Here is a 23726-nt window from a genome sequence, read left to right as displayed (position 1 = left end):
AATAGAAAATCGAGAAGGGAGCATTTTTTCACACAACCTTACAGTGTTCTTATTCACTCACAGAAGGGTAAATCATTACATACATTGTAGATTGGCTCCAGCTGATTACTAATATGATGCAATTTCTTCTGGAGCCTTCATTCCAATCTCTGAATGAAATGTTTACAGTTACTTTTGTCATTGGCAATGCCACTTGTACTGCGGGTCGCAAATCCTTCCTATGCTGTCAATGCATTAGCATCTCCAGCTGGGAAATCTAATTTAGACAAATAGTCCTTGAAATGCAATAACTTTAAAAGAAAGCACCCACCTCTCCCCAAACTGGAGGTTATCTCATTTTAAAAGAACTTCATGTTTATTAATAAAAACACCAACATATACAATCTTATCCTACTTTACTATTTTTTTTAACACAGAACATTTAGCGTACAAAGTATAAAAAGGATTTCCTATGTTATTTGAATGGGAAAACGAGTAGGGCTTAATCTACTGTATCTAGGGCTAGGTGGTTCAACAGTTCATACAACTTTTATTTTCATCCAGCTTTTAGACTGTGTTCCGACAATTTTCTGGGAGTTTTTGATGTTACAGATTTTCCAAAAATTCCAAGTAATTTTACTTACTAGATGCAGAAATGCTGCAGAAAATCTGCAACATCAAAAACTCACCAGAAGCTCATTGTGGGAAAGTAGCCTAAAAAAGATTGCCACAATTATCTTTTATATCCCCAAACAATAGTGAGGTAGGGAATACAGTACTAGAATCCATAGCCGCAGAGATCCGATTGTGGAAAGCCCCCTTTTAAAGAGAACCTATAAAACTTTGGGTGTCTTTTAGGTCAAGTAGATCGATACATAAGACGGATACATAGACAGAACACAACAAGGCAGCACCAATCTGACAAAGTGGGAGCAAATCTGTGGCCAGATCCACTGACAATAAGATCCCAAAACACCAGTACCAAAAATGGAGGCAGCACGTCCTTCCATAAAACTTAGAAAGATATCATTACATACCTAATTTGCGCAACATTTCGGCTCTAACTATGAACCTTTGTCAAATGAGATAGATAGTCACATCTTTTCCACGACCTGCACTTGGGACTTCTGCTTCTGTCACCAGGCGACATTGTTTTCATACTGTTGGTGGAGCTGCTGAAGGATGAGAAATCTGAACCAGAAGTTCTAGGCAGCGCAGGATCTGTTCAGCCACAAACATTAGGGTGGTACCGTCCAGTCCGGCAGTGTGGGTATGTGCTGTCCAGCTGGGGTAGTCAGCTCTTTACTTCAACCAATTGGAAAACACTACATCCTACTAAGCCAGCAGCATATTGCTAGAAGCAGCCGGATAAAGCTGTGTGCTCATCTGGTTCAGTCCTTTGTGCTTTGTGTCGATCTTGTTTATTTGTATCATGTTTTGACCTTGGCATGTTTACGGATTATTCTTGCATCTTCTGATTATGTAGCTTCTCTGTCCTCCTGATTGTGACTCCTCTACCTGACCTCTCCTGATAGCCTGCACTACTAGCTAACTCTGTTGCTCCAGCACAGGGGCTCTGTGCAAGTCCAAATTCTTGTTATTGACCCTGGACTGTGACCTAACTTAAGCCTTTGTAATTTCCCTTGGTTATCTAATTACTCTCTTGGTATTGACCCCGGAATGTCTGTCCGTGAGTAGTGACTAGCGTTACAACTAGAAGCAGTACAACCCCAAGAACACCATCCCAACCGTGAAGCATGGTGGGGGAAACATACTTTGTGGGTGCTTTTCTGCAAAAGGGATAGGACAACAGCATCATATTGAAGGGAGGTCGAATGGGGCCATGTATCGCAAGATTTTGGCCAACAACCTCCTTTCCTTAGTAAGAGCATTGAAGATTCAAGGTCCTGGAGTGGCCTAGCCAGTCTCCACCTGAACTTAATAGAAAATCTTTGGAGGAAGCTAAAACTTAATGCTGCCAAGCTACAGACCCCAAAATCAAAAAGATCTGGAGAAGATTTGCATGAAGCAGTGGGCCAAAATACCTGCTGCAGTGTGTGCAAACTTGGTCAGGAACTACAGGAAACATCCAACCTTTGTATTGCAAACAAAGGTTTCTGTACCAAATATTAAGTTGTTTTTCTATTGTAACAAATACCGTACTTATATCATGCAATAAAATGCTAATTCAATTATGTAGAAATCATACAATGTGATTTTCTGGATTTTATTTTTAGATTCTGGCTCTGACAGTTGAAGTGTACCTAAGATAAAAATTACAGACCTCTCTATTCTTTGTAGGTGGGAAAACTTCCAAAATCGGCGGTGTATCAAATACTTAATTTTCCCCACTGTATATATCATGCAGGATTCCATCTATTCCTTTACATACATTCATACATCTTTCTCTCCCAGATATCTATCATGTTATAGTAAAACATGATTACTCAGTGAGGGCGAGTAGGGATTAAACCTTATTGCCAGTGCTTTTGTTCTGGTGCTTTGTGTTGCTTCTATGCACTGTATCAGTGACTTCCCTGCAGCAGTGTCCTGGACAGGACATTATTCTGAAGCTGTGTTTTACACTAAAGGAGGAGTAGGAAAGGTTTAGGCAGAGTTGCAAAGGGTGTGCACACTCCTGGCTTACAGCCAAGCACAGGGGATTCTGGGAAATGTAGTAGGAAGGAAGCAGAGTATTCTGAAGAGTAAGTGATGGCTGTGACAGAGATGAAGCCAGGGCACATGAAGCGAAGCAGAAATAATATGAAAAATGACTAAATAAGTATATAGGGATCTTTATTGGCACTGTCCTTAAACATTTATGCCAGTAAATAAGTTAGGGTAGTGGATAATCTTTTTGATCTAAACTGACAAATTGTACCATGCGAGTCAGGAGGTATTAGCCCAGAGCCACAAAAGCCGACAAATGGAACCTCATTATGGTGGGCGCTGGTAGGCAGAATTAGTGGGCAGCCACATGAAATCAAAGTTCACGTAGCTGTTAATAGAAATGTATCAATAGAAATATGATAGCATATCTGCGAAGAAAAGAAATGAAAATGCTGAAAGTGACTTAGGCTAGTTTCACATTTGCGTTTAAAAACGCAGTGTTTTTAACGCAAATGCATGTGGTGAAAAAACGCATGTAAACGCGTGCAAACTGCGTTTTTTAGACGCATGCGTTTTTGCATGCATAAAAAAAAACGCGGCGTTTTGCCGCGATTACATGCGTTTTTTCCCTGCGTTTGCGTTTTTGAAACGCATGCTGAGAAGTGTGTGACAGCTGCCAATCATCAAAATCAACAAGAAAAACCACTATAAATAGAAATAGCTAGGGTTAGGGTTAGGGGTAGGGTTAGGATACCTAGGGTTAGGGGTAGGGTTAGGGGTAGGGTTAACGGTAGGGTTAGGGTTAGGATCCCTAGGGTTAGGGGTAGGGGTAGGGTTAGGGTTAGAATCCCTAGGGTTAGGGGTAGGGTTAGGGTTAGGATACCTAGAGTTAGGGGTAGGGTTAGGGTTAGGGGTAGGGTTTGGATCCCTTTATCACCTTGATGGTGGGGGTGGCTTATAAGTGTGTATTCTTGTTTTTTTCTATAAAAACGCATGTGTTTTTAACGCAAACAAATGCATGTGCTTAAAAACGCATGCGTTTACATAGACAGCAATACGTTTTTTTTGCCGCGAAAAAAACGCATGCTTTTTTTGCGGCAAAAAAACGCCGCTAGAAATTACTACAGGTTGCATTTCTGCAACAAAACGCAAGCATAAAAAAAACGCATGCGTTGTCAAAATGCGGCAAAACGCATGCAAAAAAACGCATGCGTTTTTAATGTTAAGTATATAAAAAAAATTGCATGCGTTTTTTAGCGCTAAAACGCAGCGGCAAAAAACGCAAGAGTGAAACCAGCCTTAGAAAAGTTTTAAGGTTAAAATTTCTAGCCATTGTGCCATAAAGCAACCGTAAAAACAGAACTTTAAAGGCCTTTTTTAACATCACGTACAGAAGCTCAGCCTTTCCGTACATCTTTTTAGATCAGAAGAAGGGGAGAGGTACGGCTCAAGAGAGAGTGGAAACTTTCTTTTAAGAACCATTACAGTTTTACTCCTCCAGAGTTGTGCTCCGTTTCTTCTTGATCTCGATTTTAGATTGATCCTTTTCTTATCTGAAGACACATACAAAGGAGCAGATCTCACATACGTGATGTGAAAAGAACCCAACACTGATGTATTTAGCCCTGGCTTTACAGTTCTATCCACCAAAACGCTTTCTTGGTATACATTTGGTTATGCAGTCACTTTATGGCACAGACTATAAGGAGAGTCGTTTCAGGTTCTGTCCTGGCAACACTCTATTGCCAAGTACTCCTGGGCTATAGATCTCTGCCTTACCAGGGTTACATGCGCCACAATCATACCTGAGCAATGCATGAGATTACTTTCTCCATACAGGAGCATCACCATCATACATCACCAACAAAGGCTTTTGCACAAAGTATTAAATATGTTTCAGGGAGAAAAATATTTTCCTGTCATTTCTCATTACTACACTTAGAATCTTTATAATAGATGAATGTGGATAAAATCAGCGCTGCTGCGACAAATGATGGATCCAGATATAGTTATAAGATGTTCGGGTGGTTTATTCAACGCGTTTCGAAGCTCATGGCTTCGTCTTCAGGAAGTTTCCACAGAAAGATATAACACATGGTATTGTTGCCTCGCTGATATACATTCAGAATTCAAGTAACGGTGCCAAACTGTCTTCTGACATGTGACAAACAGTGTCAAAGTTCAAAAAAGCCGTATTACATAAAAATAAGTTATTTTCAACATGTACGTAAATCGTTGATATCATGATTACAACTGATGAACAATATAATAAAATTTAATTCATTTTTCAGAGTCCAAAAAGGAAAAGATAGAAAAAAATGGGAATGTGTGCGACCTGACGGGACAAGAACTTGTTTGAGGGTATAAACAATCCCCATTCTGCTCCCTCCACTATCCATGCCGCTACAAGAGAAGTTATTCCTGGTGAATGAAATCGGCCACCACCCTTCTATAGTAGAAAAACAGAAATACTTTTCAGCTCACCCAGTAGAAACATTCGTCTGTAGTCCACATAATGTCCGAGCAAGGAAAAAACATCTCTGTCTGACGTTGAAACTTGTGCACATGGAAAGAAAAATCCAGCTCCAGGAATAAAAAGTATCAAAAACTTATTTAAACATATTAAAATTTGGAAAGCTGCTGACAAGCGAAAAATTACATCATTTGGATGGAGGCTACCATGTAGACGCTGGACGCGTTTCGAGCACAAACAGCGCCCTTAGACTTCAGCAGCATTGCTGAAGCAGAATACAGAGCAGAATACAAATCACACATTGGCCAGAAATAATGAGATTCTTTATGTAGACACATGAAAGCATATTCTGAAAAGTTACCGGAAATGACAGGTACACGAATGAACTAAAAGAAGTAGAGGGAACAATCAACAGTTTAAGCCTTTGTTGAAATAGAAGGAAGAACATACAAATAAGATGCAATTTTGAATCATAATGGAGCAAAGCTAAATGGCAGCCATGTGGCCAAAAATGTAGACCTAATATATAATATAAATACCATTTAATAAAACTGAAACGATGCATCTTACGTAGCCATAACAGGTCCACTGGACATAGTATTACAAGAGTGCCAACTCTATTCAGAACACATAAATGTTTACTTGCATTATAAACTTTTCTGTCATCATTGTATGCACAGGATATATCAATTAGGTCAAATAGGTCAATTGGGACATGAAACAGACCCCAGTGTCAAGTGACTGGCTCAAGTGTCAGCTCCAACTGATGTTGTTTCTGCTGGATCTTAAAGCAGATCTGTCACCAGATTTCAGAATGCTGACATTATTCAATAGATCTCAGACCTAACAAAGCTGGTGTACTTACTTAGAAAATATACGGAGAAGTGAGGAGATAGGCAGGCACCAGTGTTATATTTGTCTTATATTCTTAGACTGATACAGCTGCTTAGGGAAACCAGTTCTTTGGTGTTGCAGAAGCCAACAGTGCAACAAATAGAGGTGAAGAAGGTTTTAACCACAAAGGAAACGGTGAGTGCTGCTTTTCTACCTTCTTCACCACTAATTACGGTACTTAGAAAATACATGTCCAAATTACTGTATACCGTAATTGTTTTTTCAAGATTTTCCTGCCCAAATGAGTATTTTAGTATTAAATGTTCATATTTAAAGGGTTATGTTGTCATTCTGACAAAGATCAGACTAGCCTCACGGGGCTACTTAATACTGTATACAATTTGTATTGTGAAATCAGGAGACAGAAGCAATTAAAGGTCCATCATTGAATGTGACCCTGCACTACTTGAGGATCCTCTGTAAAGAATGGAGGTTGGACCTCAGAGATCATAAAGTAACGGCATATGCTAGCAAGATGGCATCACTTTATAAGACTGGAATAACTTCATTTCTGCACAATTTTCAAGTGGAAACAAATTCAGTAAAACACTCGTTTCGGAGATTTTTTTTTTTTGGGGGGGGGGGATTTTTGGAGATTTTCTTTTCCCAGAAATGTCCTTTGCAGCCTTTTGATTGGACAGTGCTTAGTTTAGAAAGGTTTTCATCAGGATTTACTTAAAAAAGTGACAATTGCTTTCCACCAGACGTTTTTCAAAACCTCTTCAGGAACAAAAAAGCTCAAAAAACTCCTCAAATACACAGCAAGGTGGATTTCCCATCCAGATGACTCGGAAGAGTCTTCCAACAGTTGTTGAAGCAATTTTTGGGAAGGTTTTGAGAGAACCTGCTCCAATAAACTTCTTAAAAACTAAGTGTGAGTACAGCCTATCCGATTTTCAGCTTGAACACTCATGGTCACCTTGTTTTCATTTTCGGACTAAAACGGCAAAATCTTAGGGCCACTATGGCTTTACCCAAACATGTTTACTGGGTGAGTTATGAATTTACCCCACACTAGAATCATGTCTAGTTCAAACAACCTTCCACTGCACATCCATTGTGTGAGCCCATAACTAATACATACTTCTTTACTTTCTTAACCTAAAATCTAAGCATCATCAAAGAAGCAGCAGTCTATAAATGATCCAAGGAGCCCTGTTGCTTAATCGGCCAGTTGCGTTCTTATACTTTACACAGCCAATCAGAAAGCCATGCTAGTCTGTAAGTGTGTACTATTGGCTCCCTGCTGGGAACAGACATGAGCAGAAGATTAACCATCCGGTTGTCTGTATAGGGCTGTAGTCTTTTAATGAGCCGTATAAGGAAAAGTGGTTGTCCTTACTCCTATCTATAAACAGTATTTATATACAAAAACCTTGGCCCACTACAACACACACCATAACCCTATATATTCAGTGTAAAACCAGCATGACATATATTGCAAAGGCCACTATTTATAGCAATGGACATGAAAAAAAAATAGCTCAGCCACGCTATGGTTCTCTATATGTACTAATATATCAGGGCTTGGCGATGCAGATATACTTTCATTAAAAAAGCGTGGTTTATTTAACAGAGAACCTGCCGGAAGACTTTTTTATCTCTAAATCGACACTAATAGCTGTTAGATTAGCTCCAGTGTTTTCTAAAAGTGTCCTTATTTGCGGTTTTTAAAAGCGCAATTCTATTTATCAATATCTTAGAAGTGCTCTACTATATAATGGATAAACTTACATTAGTGTTCACGACTTATAGACAACATACAAAAGGGTGATCATTTCTATTTTCTACAGCGTTCCCTAGAGTTATGCTGTATAGACTGGGACACGATGAGCGGAGTCGTGTCCTTGTCTTTACTGGTTGCGTGACTGATCGACAGCAATATTGAACTGTGAGAAGCGTTTCAGCTTATAGACATACATCGAGGTACAGCATAAAACTGGTAGGTCATTATATACCGCAATAAGAAATTGACGAGGTCCTGAGGCAGAACAGATTCCCACCAAAAATGCTACCCACCACAACCTTGTTTGTCCAAGGGCTAAGAAATAACCATTTGATTGTGGCATACTGTTTGCATAATTAAATTCTTCTTGACCTTGAAAAAAAAACAAAAAAAAACTTTTTTTCATTGGGTACAAATTCAGCAAAATGGTGGCCATCTGAGACTGTGATGCTACTGAACCATGGAGTCCTGGCAAAAGGTTAAAATGGAGAAAAAAGGGGATTAAAAACAACATCACATCTCAGCGATCCCGCTGCCCCCTGCGCTGCCTCTATTCTCATAGCCCCGTCCCATCTTCGGCATCTTTACTTCAGGTCAAGACTTCCACCTGAACTAGGACGCTATTGTCACAACGTGCCATAAAGTCGAATGTCAGGATGTATGTCGCCCAAATGACGACAAGTACAGTGGTGTCCGAGGCCTTGAAGATTTGTTAGCTGAGGGATATATACAAGAGACCAAAAAGAATGCTTGAGACAGGGAAAGGGGAAGATACGAAGGGCCGAGGACTGGACGTCATCCTGCTGGTTTGGTGGAACAAGTGAGCATTGAGGTCAGTGTTCATTTTCAATTAATTAGTTTTTTACATCCTACTTTTCTTATGCTCTTGGATCTGGAGAGAGTCTCATATTTACAGGATATTGAAAAAAAAAAAAAAAAGTCATCAAAATACAGAACATTTGGTTTCAATTCAAATAGGTTTCCTAATAAACAAATGTCAAACATCAGTATTGAGTAACAAATCTACAAGAACAAGAAAGACAGGTTAAACCATTTCCCAGCACTGTATGAGTCAGCTGACTCTTCACCACAGGAATGGGTTAAGCAGTCCAGTCTCAGTTACCCATTTAGCCAGACGGGCTATCACAATTCATAAGTGCCTACCCTTTTCAGTAGTACCCCAGCATATATAATCAGTAAGTGACCTTGACAAAGTCAACCAGATCATCTACTTCATCGTCAGTGAGGCCAGCAATCCATTGACATGTTTGATTTGCTGGGTCCTTCTAGCAACAAAATGAAACTGTAAGGGTATGTGCACACGTTGCGGATTTCTTGCAGAAATTTCCTGAAGAAAACCGGAAATTTTCTGCAAGAAATCCGCATTTTTTTTTTGCGTTTTTTTTTCCGTTTTTTTCGCGTTTTTTTAGCATTCTGCAAGCGTAATTAGCTTGCAGAATGCTAAAGTTTTCCAAGCGATCTGTAGCATCGCTTGGAAAACTGACTGACAAGTTGGTCACACTTGTCAAACATACTGTTTGACAAGTGTGACCAACTTTTTACTATAGATGCAGCTTATGCAGCATCTATAGTAAAAGATAGAATGTTTAAAAATAATAAAAAAAATAAAAAAATGCTTATACTCACCCAGACATCTCCTCACCGGCGTCCGTTCGTCTTCCTATAGCTGGTCTGTGCGCACAGGACCTTCCGTGACGTCACGGTCACGTGAGCGGTCACATGACCGCTCACGACCAATCACAGGACAGTGACGTCATCGGCAAGGTCCTTCGCCGCACATCAGCTACAGGAACCGAAGCGACAGCATGCAGTGGAGGCGGGAAGACATCGAGGGTGAGTATATCGCTATTTTTTATTTTAATTCTTATTTTTTGACCACTTATATGGTGCCCAGTGCGTGGAGGAGAGTCTCCTCTCCTCCACCCTGGGTACCAACCGCACATAATCTGCTTACTTCCCGCATGGTGTGCACAGCCCCGTGCGGGAAGTAAGCAGATCAATGGACCCCTAGGTGTGCGGAATCCCCTGCAATTCCGCATTTTAATGAACATGTTGCTTTTTTTTCCGCGATGCGATTTTTTCGCGGAAAAAAAGGCTACATTTGCACAAAAAATGCGGAATACACTTAAAATAATGGGAGGCATATGTAAGCGTTTTTTTCGCGTTTTTATCACGTTTTTATAGCGAAAAAACGCGAAAAAAACGCGAAAAATACTTAACGTGTGCACATGGCCTGAAGCTGATACCCTGCACCCAGAGATGCATTCACTGTCACTGTGATAAAATATTAGTACTAAAGCTATATGACAGCATCTGCCATCTGTTAGGGAGATAGTAACTGAAGCCGTGACAATCCAACCATGATATGTATAATGCTAACAGTTCAATAGACATCACTCACATCTGGGAATCAAATATTAATTCTGCATTGCTAAATTCCATTTAGAAAAGGGGTACATTTTCATAATATGCAGGATTGTATACTCTCAAAAGAAAGATACTAATGTTCTCGTCCTAAGTTCAGAAACCTTTGCACGCCATGATGTGGACCACTGGACTTTATGTTTAAGGGGCAATCATATTTTCCCTCATTGTTAAACAGATAAGGGTATATTACGGAATCCCATGGCTAATAAAGTGGTAGATAAGGATTCTGTCAGAAGATATGTCTCAATAAACCAACAGCCGAACTGGGTAGTCCACTCAAAACATGTTAAAACATACCTAGCTTGTTGCGGATCGAGTTACTACTTCTGAGAAAACAATGTTAATATGTGGGCAAATTAGATAGCAACAGCCCAGTGGTCAGGCCCAAGTAACGTAAATGGTTTGGCCGTTACACTTTTAAAAAAACATACCGTAAGTTACTTAGTTAATATTTTTTGATCAAAAAGTTCAAAAGCCATTCAACCACATCAAGGTGTACCTAAATATGGATGGTCCCCAACACTGATGTCCTACCTCTCCACGTGCCAATCCAGACCTCATCTGAAATGGAAAGGAAACCAGGCAACCTACACATTAATTTAAAGAAGTTGTTCACTACTTGGACTACTTTTAGTCACACTCCATGCTTGGCCCCGATAAAATAATAAAGATTATACTTGCCACCCTTACCGGGTCATTCCCGCGGTGTCAGCATTCGCTCACGCTGAGGCTCCCATGCGGTTGTTTTGACACATGACCCCGGAGCTCAATCACCATTGGCATCATTTTCCTCACCTTTGGATAAATTGAGCATGAAGAAAAAGCCAGGACTGCAGCTTATCTCCGACTTCATGTTCAATTTGTCTGAAGGTGGAGACGGTGATGCCAGTACTAATTGGGCGGTGTTACATGTCACAACAACCGCACTGGAGCCACAGGGAGAGTGAGTGCTGACAACATGGGAACGGTGCAGGTATTGGAGGCGAGTATATACTTTTTTATTGGGGCCAAGAGTGGGGTAGGAGAAGGAGTTGTCCTAGTAGAGGACAACCGCTTTAGTACCAAAGGTCTACAGGCTCTTTTTTGTTTTATTTTTTAGTGGTTTGGCTGTTGTCACTAATCACCCAGCACCCCACCCATATACCGCCAAAGCAGTGTTTGATGGGGAAAAAAAATCTTCCATGTGAAGGTCTTCAATATTACGCAAGAACACGTAAGACAGCTTTGGTGCCATCAATCATGGCAAAGGGGGGCAGGTTTTATGACAACAGACAACTTTATTGGCATGCCACTTGGACATTATGGACTAACTGACTAAGCTGCATGCAAAGTAAAGCTTTTATTTCTAAACAATAGAACTTTAATAAGCAGAAAAGTAATTTTATATATGTTTTAAGTAGGCTATGTGGTGCCATTATTATACGTCCCTTAGCAATGGGATCCGACCTTTGGGACAAAAAAGGGTTGCATTGCTATGTACGGGTGCTCCTCTTTATGTCTTTTGCTATACAGTGTTGTCTTAGCCATCTGATGTGTAGAGCCTACCTACGTCATGTGCAGACTGGCATGTCCTTCAGATGGCACAGAACTGGCATAACAAATATGCATAAGAAGAGAACAGTTATAGGATTACACAGAGTGAGCAAATGGAATAGGACAGATTGTATATGCTAGCAGCAGACCTGTGGGGCAAAGCACTTCCGTGAAGCAGGAAGCAATGTAATGTTTGTCCATCTACCTAATTATACAGGGAGTTACGCGCTATGAAGAGTATTTTGACCTTGCATTGGCTACAGACAAGCACAAATATCCATTGTCATATGTGTAGAGAATGATGCCACAAGGCAGGCGGCAGCCATCTTCTCTTCAGATGCAGAATTTGAGCCATCAAGTATTAGGAGAAGTTACCAGATTACGGGATACGGTACTTTTAGATCTTAATTTCAAGTAGCAAAAATTATTTCTACTGCAGTAGGCAAATTAAACTCTCCCCAATGCCGAATGCCCAGTTCACAAGAAAGGAGCATCTACAGTAATTAAATGCTTTATCCTCTCTTTTCATTCAGCAATCCATTCATAACAAAACAAGCTGCTAAAAAAGTGTTATTAGTGTCTTTATGCCTGCTAACTATGTATTGTGGCCTAAGGGATAGAGGCTGCAAGGAGGCCACACAAAATTGTTTTTTCCCCCAAGGCTACCCTGTTCTACCATGGCTTTCTTCAGGACTCTGGTAAAGAAAGCACAACTATTAGTAAAATGGCATTTCCTGTACAGATGCCATCTTAGATCAGTGATGCTTTCAGTAACAAACAATATTGTCTGAAATGGGAAGAAAAGTGTTGGCGTAAGAAGCTCGGTGACGGTGATTAGAAGGCTTCATTTGTCTCTAGAACAAAGAAAAAAAAACATTCTTTCACTATATAAGAAAAGAAGAACAGTTCTAGAGAACAAAACACACCGACAGCAAAAATAAACTGAAAAAAAAAAATAACTTGTCATATTCGGGTGGAAAGGTAATTTAAACAATAAAATGTAATTTGATAATTTACAGCAGGACTTCACAACATACGGCTACATAACAGGATGTTTTTGGGCCTGCGGAGAACTGGGAGATGCCAATTCTCATTTTATTCAAATTTATATGCCTCTTTCAGACGCGAACACATGTAAAGACCTTGTAGCCGGGACATCAGCAGAGCAGCGCTCATCAGCCCTCGACCCAATGTTCATGTACCAATGTCGCAGAGGTGCCAAGGACGCAGCGGGGAACAGTAAGCGCTCCATAGGGGAGCTGAAGATTAAATATTCTATTGTAGGAGGGGGTGGGAGGTGTTACTGTGAAAGTATGTTATGGGACAATGTGGAGAAAATTGTGTAGGGGGCCACAGTTTAGCAAGGGCAGTGGCAGTGGGGGGTGGGGTGGCATTATGCAGAGGGGCAATGTGGGGGAACTTTATGGAAAGGAGCAAAGTGGGGAGACACTATGGACAAGGGCAATATGAGGGGGGGTATTTTGGAGAGAGCTACCGTTGGGGACATTTTATGCAGTGAGGGGCAATTATTTATTCAGGGGCACAGTTTGAGAGATATTTTTATTCATGGGGCATTGTAATGATTCTTTCATTTTTAAGTAGACCACGTCGGGAACTGCTGCAGAAGACTGAAGAAGAGGGAACTCTGGAGAGATGAGCTGTTGGCGTGAAATCTCATCATGGCGCCTGTACTATGCCAGAGGGTTGGAGATAAAAGGGATGAGATTACTTCAAATCAGAGAAGATATGACATGTGAGGCACCGGGCTGTAAATGTTTATTTATGACACTGCCTACATTTCATCGGTACTATAGTTCCTGCACGGTCCGCAGGCTGATGATGACTAGAAACAACTACCAGTATCTTCTTACCATTGTTAAGGACATACTAGGAGTTGCAGGTTCATATGATAAATGTGTATATGGGGCTGACCTGACACTGCAACTGATCACTTTACTAAGCTTAATGATGTATGCCTGCTCTGACAATGGTTCTTATGATGTATTCATGTACTGACAGTGGTTATGGAGATGGATTCATGTACTAACAGGGGTTCTGATCTTGTATACATGTAGTGATTCATAACGTGCTTCATGGCCATTTTAAAACTGAAAAATCCTCAAAACTTAGTTTTGAGAGTATGCAGGGGATTTGGTTGAGTTTGGTTGAGTGCTCCTCACTACTCCACATAGACTATAAAGGGCTGTGTTACATGAGACCACAGTGAGCCTGCAGAACCTATAGTCTGAGGAAGACTCTTTTGAGCTGTCTTTTCCAAAGTATATGCCCCATTCAGCAGGCAAAAGAAGAAATGTCTGACAAGTGGGGTAGGAAGCTGAATTCTCCGATATGAAATCTGCTTATAAAGTTTCTGATAGTCACCTGTACCATTAATTTATGTAAAGTTTGTTGAAAGTACAGCTACATTTTTACATTGATAATTTCACATTTTAACATATAGTTTATCCTCAAACACAATAGTTTTACTGCAGTGTTAAAAGTCCAATGGCACTTCGGAAGTGCTATTTCACAGCATCCCCATTAAAGTAAATGGTACAGAATGTTATCCATGGCACACTGAGTGCCCCAAAGAATGGTTACTGAGGAAAGGTAGGATCTATTAAAATACATGTTCTCTAGAGACATCCCACTTTATAATGTCTATATGTTTGTAGATTGTGAGCCCTCGCGGGCAGGGTCCTCTCTCCTCCTGCACCAGTCGTGACTTGGATTGTTCAAGATTATTGTACTTTTTTTTTATTATGTATACCCCTCCTCACATGTAAAGCGCCATGGAATAAATGGTGCTATAATAAAAAATAATAATAATAAGTGAGTGCTACTACATCATATGGACGAAGGGTTGTCCTGCATGCATAACCCCCTATACTGGAGATTGTCATCTTGCAATCTGACAGAAATATATATATATATAGTGCTAGAGTTTGGTACCCAACTTTAAAATTAGGTTAAAAATAAAGCATCTTTATTCAATCCGTATTGTATTAAAAAGTACAATACAATTAATAACAGGATATCCTGAAGAAAAAAAGAGCTGAGCCTACACGTTTCCAACCAGCGTGTGTGAACGGTTCTTAGCCAGGGCCAATTCCAACCCGAACTTTCTTGTCCGAGCACCGTTATTGGATTCATAAGCCCAAAAAAGAGCTGAACGCAACAAATACAGTTTTATTTTCTGTTACTAGATATACATAGTACAGTCTCAATAATGATCAAGCAAATGACCAACTAGAGGTCATCAAGACGTCAGCCATTTTCCTGTACAGTGAACTGAATACAGTATGCCCAACGTATGGCCTTATTCTATATACCAGTGCTTATAAAGAAGCGCTGTTCAGCTGCAGTCCTACAGATCAGTACTTGCATCTTACCAGCAGCTTTAGGAGGAAAAAAGAAGTCAGCCCGTTATGGGAAAATTACAAAAAGCACAAAGATTGCATGAGATTTAAGAAAGCATTGCGACACTCGGGTACAGGGCAGGATTACACCAGGCAGTAATACAAAAAACAATGGAGAAGGAAACAAAGTGCAGACTGATGGATTCTAGGACTCCGGGCATGTAAAGGAGCGTCACAGATAAGTGCTAGCAAAGGAAACCCTGAATGCCACACATGTTCATGAAACAGTCCAAAACCCGATCCAGTTCACAAAAAGCATCCAAAATTATTGTAATAGTTAAAACTTCATTATTCAAGCAAAAAACAAAAAAAAAAAAAAACATGAAACCCAGCAGGTGTTACGGTACTTGTGGCACATGTCTGTATACAGGCATCCATGGCACTGGGTAGCATTACGGCATTATTCTCCGCAAGACTTGTGGCGTGTTTTAGGTCTTCCCACCACATCGGTCTGAGCAGTCTGCCTTTATGATACATGACCTGGGAAATGTCATCTCTCCAGAAAAACAGGAAATCTCAGCGTCTGCCAGTCACCAATGGCACCATCACATGCAGGAAACAACACCAATAGCCCAGGATTTCTCAATGGCCACAGACCTGTGCCAGCCTGCCCTCCTCTCTGTGCCAACCTGCCTCTATATCTGTGCCAGCCTACCCTCCCTTCTGTGCCAGCTGCCTCCACCTCTGAGCCAACCTGCCTCCATATATGTGCCAGCCTGCCCTCCTCAGTGCCAGCCTACCTCCACCTCTGTGCCAACCTGCCCTCCTCCCTGAGCCAACCTGCCTCCATATATGTGCCAGCCTTCCCTCCTCTCTGTGCCAGCCTGCCTCCACCTCTGTGCCAGCCTGCCCTCCTCTGTGTCAGCCTGCCTCCTCTGTGCCAACCTGCCTCCACCTCTGTGCCAGCCTGCCTCCACCCTGAGCCAACCTGCCTCCATATCTGTGCTAACCATCCCTTTCTCTATGTCATCTTACCTCCACCTCTGCGCCAACCTGCCCTCCTCACTGTACCAGCCACTCCTCCTATGTGCCAGCCTTCTTTCTCTATGCCATCCTGCCTCCCTCTCTGTGCCAGCCTTCCCCCTCCCGTGCCAGCCTGCCCTCCTCTGTGCCAGCCTGCCATCCTCTGTGCCAGCCTTCCCTTTCTCTATGCCATCCTGCCTCCACCTTTGTGGCAACCTGCCCTCCTTTCTGTGCCAGCCTGCCTCCCTCTATGTGCCAGCCTACCCTCCTCTCTGCGCCAGCCTGCCTCCATCTGTGTCAGCCTGTCCCCCTCTCTGTGCCAGCCTGCCTCCCCTCTGTGCCAGCCACCCCTCCATCTCTGTGCCAGCCTGCCTCCCCTCTGTGCCAGCCACCCCTCCATCTCTGTGCCAGCCTGCCCCCTCTCTGTGCCAGCCTGCCTCCATCTCTGTGCCAGCCTGCCTCCCCTCTGTGCCAGCCTGCCTCCATCTGTGCCAGCCTGCCCCCCTCTCTGTGCCAGCCTGCATCTCTGTGCCAGCCTGCCTCCCCTCTGTGCCAGCCTGCCTCCATCTGTGCCAGCCTGCCCCCCTCTGTGCCAGCCTGCCTCCATCTCTGTGCCAGCCTGCCCCTTTCTCTGTGCCAGCCTGCCCCCTCTCTGTGCCAGCCTGCCCCCTCTCTGTGCCAGCCTGCCTCCATCTCTGTGCCAGCCTGCCTCCATCTCTGCGCCAGCCTACCCCTTTCTCTGTGCTAGCCTGCCCCTTTCTCTGTGCCAGCCTGCCCCTCTCTGTGCCAGCCTGCCTCCATCTCTGTGCCAGCCTGCCTCCATCTCTGTGCCAGCCTGCCTCCATCTCTGTGCCAGCCTGCCTCCTCTCTGTGCCTTAATCATTCAGATAAGTCTTATTCAGGACAGTGCCATCCATCCATTCTGCCTCCTGTCACTGTGTGCGGTGTGGTATAGGGTCGGTGCAGGAGGCCAGTGCCCTCCGCTTACATAGAGGGGCACTCAGTTACCCAGGACAAGGCTGCACAGGAGACAAATCTGCCCATTCTCCCGTGTAAGCAGCAGCACCAGGCGCAGGTCCCTGCCACACACATGCCAGTACTGGGGGTAGTTCCTGCTGGCTGCCCCTCCCTGCCCACACACATGTATACATATGTACCCAGTCTCACCTGTGCCAGCTGCTCCCGTCCCAGACTGTATTCACCATCAAACCCCCCGGCTGTGCCCAGCTGTGCTCCGCTCCTCAGTGCAGCCTCCCGGAATGTCAGCCGCAGCCCTGCCGCGGGTCACCCAGACACTTTCCATGACACTTTTCTGTCTCCTGCTTGCCTCTTCTTTTCCCGGTCCTGCAGCACCTCCCCCGTGTCCAATGATTGGTTCACACCGGGTGACGGCTGGACCGAAGGAATGCTCCACCCATTTCGGGTTGGGGGGGTGCGCGCGGTATGTGGCGGCTGCTGCAGAACCGGAGCTTCTGCTCAATCTGTGGTGACGGCTGTTTGGAAGAGTTTGTGATTCACGCGCTGCCAGGAAGAGGAAATTGTGCAACCGCGGAGAGGAGACGTCGTCAGTCAGAGCCGCTGCCTTGTATGAGGGGCTCAGCCTGACACAGAACGGGGGCTACACTGATACAGGGGACACGCTGATACAGGGGACGGGGCTGCATCGATACAGTGGATGGGGGCTACACTGATACAGGGGACGGGAGCTACACTGGTACAGGGGACGGGGGCTACACTGATACAGGGGACGGGGGTTACACTGGTACAGGGGACGGGGGCTACACTGGTACAGGGGACGGGGGCTACACTGATACAGGGGACGGGGGTTACACTGATACAGGGGACGGAGGCTACACTGATACAGGGGACGGGGGCTACACTGATACAGGGGACGGGGGCTACACTGATACAGGGGACGGGGGCTTCACTGATACAGGGGACGGGGGCTACACTGATACAGGGGACGGGGGCTACACTGGTACAGGGGACGGGGGCTACACTGGTACAGGGGACGGGGGCTACACTGATACAGGGGACGGGGGCTACACTGATACAGGGGACGGGGGCTACACTGATACAGGGGCTACACTGATACAGGGGACGGGGGCTACACTGATACAGGGGAATGGGGGGCTACACTGATACAGGGGATGGGGGGCTACACTGGTACAGGGGACGGGGGCTACTCTGGTACAGGGGACGGGGGCTACTCTGGTACAGGGGACGGGGGCTACACTGATACAGGGGACGGGAGCTACGCTGATACAGGGGACGGGGGCAACGCTGATACAGGGGACGGGGGCAACGCTGATACAGGGGACGGGGGCAACGCTGATACAGGGGACGGGGGCAACGCTGATACAGGGGACGGGGGCAACGCTGATACAGGGGACGGGGGCTACACTGATACAGGGGACGGGGGCCACACTGATACAGGGGACGGGGCTGCATCGATACAGGGGACAGGGGCCACACTGATACAGGAGACGGGGGCCACACTGATACAGGAGACGGGGGCCGCACTGATACAGGGGACGGGGGCCGCACTGATATCCTGAAGGGGGCTGCACTTATACCCTGGAAGGGAGCCGCACTGATACAGGGGACGGGGGCCACACTGATACAGGAGACGGGGGCCGCACTGATACAGGGGACGGGGGCCGCACTGATACAGGGGCCACACTGATACAGGGGATGGGGGCCACACTGATACAGGAGACGGGGGCCGCACTGATACAGGGGACGGGGGCCGCACTGATACAGGGGACGGGGGCCGCACTGATACAGGGGACGGGGGCCGCACTGATATCCTGAAGGGGGCTGCACTTATACCCTGGAAGGGGGCCACACTGATACCCTGGAAGGGGGCCGCACTGATGCAGAGGACGGGGGCTGCATTGATACAGGTGTCAGGGACCGCACTGTTACAGGGGATAGGGACCGCACACCGCACTGTTACAGGGGATAGGGGCCGCACTGATACAGGGGACCGGGCCACACTGATACAGAGGACGGGGGCCGCACTGATAGAGGGTTTCAAATTTTAAAAAAACTGACCGTCACATCCAAACATAGACTAAGTGTGAACAGGTGCTGAACCTAGAGTCACCGACTCCTATACAGTCAAATAAATAAGGCAGCACACTGCGGCGCCAAAACATGCTAACACCAATACAGGGGACTGGGGCTACACTAATACCCGGGACGGGGGCCGCTTTAATACCCAGGATGGGGGCCGCTTTGATACCCGGGACTGGGCCGCACTGACACGGGAAGGGGGCCTCCAATACCCGGGACTGGGCCGCACTGATATAGGGGACTGGGACTACACTAATTCCCGGGACGGGGGCCGAACCGATACAGGGAACGGAGCCCGCACTAAAACCCGGGACGGGACCGCACTGATACAGGGGATGGGGGCCGCCCTGATACCCGGGATGGGTGCCACACTGATACAGGGGATGGGTGCCACACTGATACAGGGGATGTGGGCCGCCCTGATTCCTAGGACTGGGGCCACCCTGATACTCAAAAGTTCACATACCTCGGCAGAATTTTTCCTTTATTGGCCTTTTTTCAGAGACTATGAATGATCACACCAAAACTTTTTCTCCACTCATGGTTAGTGGTTGGGTGAAGCCATTTGTTGTCAAAATACTGTGTTTTCTCTTTTTAAATCGTAATGACACCCAAAACATCCAAATGACTCTGATCAAAAGTTCACATACCCTGGTGATTTTGGCCTGATAACTTGCACATAAGTTGACACAAATGGGTTTGAATGGCTACTAAAGGTAACATCCTCACCTGTGACCTGTTTGCTTGTAATCAGTGTGTGTGCATAAGGCCGGCGTCACACTAGAGAGGAATACGGATGAGCGAGAGGTGCAAAAACAACGCATTGCACATGGACCAATGTTTCTCTATGGGGCAGCTTCCATCAGCTGTATATTTCTCGGCCATATTTTACGGGCTGAGAAAATCGCAGTTGCGCTTGTCAGGGTACTGCGCAAAAAATCTGCCAATGAAAATCTATGGGGGCGAGAAAAATACAGATTACACACAGACCATGAGTGTGACTTGCGAGAAATACGCACCGGTTTTCTATAGAAAGGCCGGTAATTCAGTGCGTTGTGTACAGTAAAATCACACTGACAGGTTAGAATAGAATAGTTAAAATAAATGTCTACTCATAGAATAGGTATACAGTACAGACCAAATGTTTGGACACACCTCATTTACAGATTTTTCTGTATTTTCATGACTATGAATATTGTACATTCACACTGAAGGCATCGAAACTATGAATTAACATATGTGGAATTATATACTTAAAGACTGGTATGTACCTGTGAGGTACACATGTAAAAGTACTATGGGTGCAAGGCCTCTCAGCAAGGCTTGAGAAAGGCTTGTTGTAGCCAGAACGTCGCCACGCCACCAGGGCTATTAAAGTCCCTTTTGTATTTTTGAAGATACTGGAGTGCAGTCTCTTTTTTCTGAATATATAGATATATATATATAGATATATATATATATATATATATATATATATATATATATATATATATATATATATATATATATATATATATATATACACACTCACCGGCCACTTTATTAGGTACACCATGCTAGTAACGGGTTGGACCCCCTTTTGCCTTCAGAACTGCCTCAATTCTTCGTGGCATAGATTCAACAAGGTGCTGGAAGCATTCCTCAGAGATTTTGGTCCATATTGACATGATGGCATCACACAGTTGCCGCAGATTTGTCGGCTGCACATCCCAAAGATGCTCCATACAAGGCAGGATGGATCCATGTTTTCATGTTGTTTACGCCAAATTCTGACCCTACCATCCGAATGTCGCAGCAGAAATCGAGACTCATCAGACCAAGCAACGTTTTTCCAATCTTCTACTGTCCAATTTCGATGAGCTTGTACAAATTGTAGCCTCAGTTTCCTGTTCTTAGCTGAAAGGAGTGGTACCCGGTGTGGTCTTCTGCTGCTGTAGCCCATCTGCCTCAAAGTTCGACGCACTGTGCGTTCAGAGATGCTCTTAGGCCTACCTTGGTTGTAACGGGTGGCGATTTGAGTCACTGTTGCCTTTCTATCAGCTCGAACCAGTCTGCCCATTCTCCTCTGACCTCTGGCATCAACAAGGCATTTCCGCCCACAGAACTGCCGCTCACTGGATTTTTTTTCTTTTTCGGACCATTCTCTGTAAACCATAGAGATGGTTGTGCGTGAAAATCCCAGTAGATCAGCAGTTTCTGAAATACTCAGACCAGCCCTTCTGGCACCAACAACCATGCCACGTTCAAAGGCACTCAAATCACCTTTCTTCCCCATACTGATGCTCGGTTTGAACTGCAGGAGATTGTCTTGACCATGTCTACATGCCTAAATGCACTGAGTTGCTGCCATGTGATTGGCTGATTAGAAATTAAGTGTTAACAAGAAGTTGGACAGGTGTACCTAATAAAGTGGCCAGTGAGTGTATATATATATATATAGTAGCATTTCACCCACTACGGGTCTTGGGGACACTCGCTTGGCAGCAGAATAATCATAGACAGGCACGGTTCCCCACACAAATCTGTCCATATGGTTTATTTAAACTCCACATGAACCACATAGGGTACAGTCCGTTTCAATACAGCCACGAAACATTAATGGACATCAGTCAGTTCACGTAGCAGATAGGCTTCTCTGCCGTATATTATAATCCCCTTGTCTGGGGTTACCTTTCAGGAGTTCCACTCCTCACGCTGACTTCACGTCAGTCCCAGGTCCTCAACACAGACCGTCCAGGTCTACGGTAACTAGGTGCTTCCAGGACGACTCCACTCCCAGGAGCCTCCAACACTGACCGTCCAGGTCTACTGTCTCTAGGTGTTTCCAGGATGACTCCGCTCCCAGGAGCCTTCAACACTGACCGTCCAGGACCTTGCACAGGAACAAACAGATCCATACACAGGAACCTCACAGGCACATGTGACCCACACCCTGATCACATTATCTACCTGTAACCACTCCCATGGGTGGGAGTGTGGATGTGTGGCTAGTTTGTCCCGCCCATCTCACACAACTAGCCTAGTAAGTCTCTCTTGAATATTATAGAACACTACACGAACTCTTAAAGGACTACAGGTCCCAGAACAACCATGTTACAACAGACTTACCACGCAGACTCCCTCTGCGACACATATCGGCCATTCACAACACTGCCGGTCACTGGTTCATCACAACTATGCCTCCAAGTGCATCTTGAAGCGCACACAGTGCCCCCTGGCGGTAACATTGGTCACTGCACCACATACCTCCCCCCTTTGTTCAACCCTATCGGGGGTGGACACATGACATAAACCTGGGGTTCTGATACTGGGAACCCACGTCACCTTTGATAGGCCTCCCCCGCCCCCAGCGGTCAGTTTGTCGGCCCTGGGCTTCAACCCTTGAGTCACCATCCGTCTGCGTCAGCAGACCCTTTCTGGTCAACCCACTTACAGTCGAGCTGACTGTCTGGTCTGAGTCTGACCCTTCGCTACTATGTCTGCTACCAGGTCTCCCACCTCAGTCACTCACCCCTGAGCTAACAGAGGAGTCACTTCTTTGGACTCTTCTACTCTTTAGGGTATCTTTTCGTATCTCCATACCCTGGGTTGGAAGTGGTCGCCATCTTATATCTTGCAGCTCTTTATTAATCTTCAGACGTTCCAGTCTTAGCTGCTCTATCTCCTTTAGATATGTCACCCGGTATTCAAGGAGCACTCGAATGTTCCTAAGGCTGTCTACTAAGCCAATTACAGCAAATGGAACCATCCCATCTTCACCAGTTAACTGGACTTCGCCAACATCTGGAATCCTCACTCTTGCCACACCGGATCTATTCACCAGGTCCTGCATCACTTTTCCAAATCTACCAATGACTTTCCCCACCAGATTTCTGGGTACTCGAACGACGTCTTCCACAAAGCCCAGCCGACTTTGAGCTTTCCTGGCATGCTCCAAACGTCGAGCCGCTTCCTTGTTCCTCAACAGGATCGTTTGTTTCGTGCGAAGACATTGTAGGTGCATATCCTTCAGGATAGCTACCCGCTGTACTGTGACTTCCTTAGTGGACAGTATCACCAACTGTTTCGTCTCTGGTGCCCAGTTCACACTATGTGCTTCCACTGCTTTTCTAAAGGCCTCATGCACACCTTCACCGGTACAGGCTTCTTGCACCTCTTCGGGTACATCAATCACGGTCTTGAAGAGCAAGGTCTCACTCTCTTTATGGATATACAGATCCCTTTTTGCCTCGGACCTTTCCACGAAGACATCTGCCACGACCGGGTGACTGTCTTGTTCTGCTTTTAGCACCAATTCATCCTCTTTACACTCTTCCAGATCCCTGGCCAGGATGGGCACTGGCAGCTTCACCTCGTTACCGCTCTGGTACCGCCGCTGTGAGTCTTCGACCAGCATCTTCTTCTCTTGCAGAAGACCACTTAATGCTTCTCTGAGCCCTTCTACATCTTTCCTTAAGGCTTTGTTCACACTTTGCCAGGTTGACAGGTGATGTTTGAGCTCAGAGACTTCCTTCTCCAGTTCATCTACCCGGTGCTCAACTGCTTGTCTCAGATGCCTTAACTCGGCCTGTAAATCTGTTACCTTTTGCTTCTCATGAGACAA

The 23726-nt window shown here is 44.9% G+C and overlaps 1 protein-coding gene across 3 annotated transcripts in view; it reads right to left on the bottom strand.

Moving 5' to 3' along the window:
- Positions 1-17643, bottom strand: part of IL1RAP (interleukin 1 receptor accessory protein) — a 379294-nt gene extending 361651 nt beyond the window's left edge. Inside the window, exon 1 of one of the 3 annotated variants that reach the window (XM_077290301.1) lies at positions 17213-17643. In XM_077290301.1, coding sequence (XP_077146416.1) covers positions 17213-17250 — 38 coding nt within the window. In that variant the 5' untranslated portion in view covers positions 17251-17643. Of the gene's footprint in view, positions 1-1016; positions 1855-17212 lie in introns of those variants that run through there. The other 2 variants (XM_077290303.1, XM_077290302.1) reach the window with 2 other exon arrangements.
- Positions 17644-23726: the final 6083 nt, after the last annotated feature.

Source organism: Ranitomeya variabilis, chromosome 2 (genome assembly GCF_051348905.1).
Source record: "Ranitomeya variabilis isolate aRanVar5 chromosome 2, aRanVar5.hap1, whole genome shotgun sequence".
Classification (NCBI taxonomy): domain Eukaryota; kingdom Metazoa; phylum Chordata; class Amphibia; order Anura; family Dendrobatidae; genus Ranitomeya; species Ranitomeya variabilis.
Note: the sequence above shows the minus strand (reverse complement) of the source record. Positions and strands in the feature narration are given on the sequence as shown.